Below are 2221 nucleotides of genomic sequence, written 5' to 3'. Positions count from 1 at the left end.
CTGGTACCATAGGTCTCTGAAGGTCTAGATCTCTGTCTGGAACTAGTACCATAGGTCTATGAAGGTCTAGATCTCTGTCTGGAACTGGTACCATAGGTCTCTGAAGGTCTAGATCTCTGTCTGGAACTAGTACCATAGGTCTATGAAGGTCTAGATCTCTGTCTGGAACTGGTACCATAGGTCTCTGAAGGTCTAGATCTCTGTCTGGAACTGGTACCATAGGTCTCTGAAGGCCTGCTTGAGAGTTGTACCGTGTGAGTATTATCCAAACAGCCAGCTGTAGCTGTCATCTACCTTCATCCCACGTTTTGGCCTACTATGTCTAAAATTACTGCAATATGGTCAATTTGAAGTTTTACCTATGGTGGCCATCTTGATTTTTTGGACTCAGTTTGTGATGGAGATCGTTCTCAGCTACCATCACACAAAATTTCATCCTAATCATCATGTCCTAAAATGGATGATTTATTGCAGTTTAGTTGAAAATTGAAACTTTATTGAACTTTTATTTAGCATTCAAAATTTGTTATAGCTTGTTCTTGGCTAGTACTATACTAGTTTTCATATACCATCCCACCAGGACATGTCTCCAGTCCATCACAGGGACACACAGAGACATTCACTGCCACTAAAGGACACTTTAGTCATCAATAAAGCCAACATGATGGTTTTTTGGACTGTAGGAAGAAACCAACACATTTCATTTCTTTGGGTTTATTGCTTTTGAATTTGTTTTATTTGTAATTTTAAAGGAAAGTTAAATTGACATGACTTCACTGTTAGAGGATCATCCGCACTTCTGTTGGTGTTTCAGTGCCGGGGTTGGTAGGACCGGGACCTTCATGGCCCTGGACCGCCTCATGCAGCACATCAGGGAGCACGAGTTTGTGGACATCCTGGGGATGGTGTCTGAGATGAGGTCCCATCGGCTGTCCATGGTCCAGACTGAGGTCAGATGCATCCCACCTGCACACCCCCTCACTTACAGATGAACCTGATTAAAGATGGCTGCCACACAGAACTCCAGCTCAGTGGGCTCACACCCAATCCCATGCTAAAGTTTAGTGTGCTAACAGCTGAGAGTGTTCAGGAAGTGTTGACAACACTTTGTTTGTTTTCAGGAGCAGTATGTCTTCATCCATCAATGTGTCCTCCTCATGTGGCAGAAGAAGAAACAACAATCCATCACGTCTGACATCATCTACGAGAACGCCAGCAAGACATAATGAGACGCCACCACAGGTCAGTCCAACATTTCTTCTTCTGGCTCTGAAATGTTCTGGATGTTCTGCTTAGAGTCGTACACATAGTACATCTGAAAACTGACCTCACCCCTGGAGGCGGTACCTTTTACATCAGACATTAAAACGGAACTGAGCATGTTTATATTACAGGGAGAACACACTGATAAGACCCACTGTCTCTTTTCCTCTATTTAAACCATATGGTTGCAATCATCACACAGTGTGAAATACAAGACTGGACCTGAAATTCAGTTAATCAGTCACAGAATTTCTTTTGGATGGATGGATGGATGGATGGATGGATGGATGGATGGATGGATGGATTGATGGATGGATGGATGGATGGATGGATGGATGTATCATGGATGATGGATGGATGATGGGTGGATGATGCATGGCTGGTTGGATGATGGATGGATGATGGGTGGATGGATGATGGATGGTTGGATGATGGATACATCATACAACCATCCGGTTGTATGATGGATGGCTGGATGGTTGGATGATTGATGGATGATGGATGATGGATTGATGATGATGGGTGGATGATGTATGATGGATGGATGGATGGATGGATGGATGGAAGATGGATGATGGATGGATGATGGATGTATGATGATGGAGGATGGATGATGGATGGATGGATAGATGATGGATGGATGGATGATGGATGTATGATGGATAGATGTATGATGGATGGATGATGATGGATGGATGGATGATGGATGTATGATTGATGGATGTATGATGGATGGATGGATGGATGGATGATGGATGTATGATGGATGGTTGGATGATGGTTGGATGATGGATGGATGATGGATGTATGATGATGGAGGATGGATGATGGATGGATGGATAGATGATGGATGGATGGATGATGGATGTATGATTGATGGATGTATGATGGATGGATGGATGGATGGATGATGGATGTATGATGGATGGTTGGATGATGGTTGGATGATGGATGGATG

General features: G+C 43.4%; 1 protein-coding gene across 1 annotated transcript in view; it reads left to right on the top strand.

Moving 5' to 3' along the window:
• ptpro (protein tyrosine phosphatase receptor type O) overlaps positions 1 to 2221 on the top strand; it is a gene marked incomplete at its 5' end in the record, with an annotated part of 39051 nt that overhangs the window by 29164 nt on the left and 7666 nt on the right. The window contains 2 exon segments of the mRNA XM_014020731.1: positions 815 to 950; positions 1122 to 1242. Coding sequence (XP_013876185.1) covers positions 815 to 950; positions 1122 to 1226 — 241 coding nt within the window.

This window comes from Austrofundulus limnaeus, unplaced genomic scaffold (assembly GCF_001266775.1).
Source record: "Austrofundulus limnaeus strain Quisiro unplaced genomic scaffold, Austrofundulus_limnaeus-1.0 Scaffold264, whole genome shotgun sequence".
NCBI lineage: Eukaryota > Metazoa > Chordata > Actinopteri > Cyprinodontiformes > Rivulidae > Austrofundulus > Austrofundulus limnaeus.
This window is presented reverse-complemented; position numbering and strand designations above follow the sequence as displayed.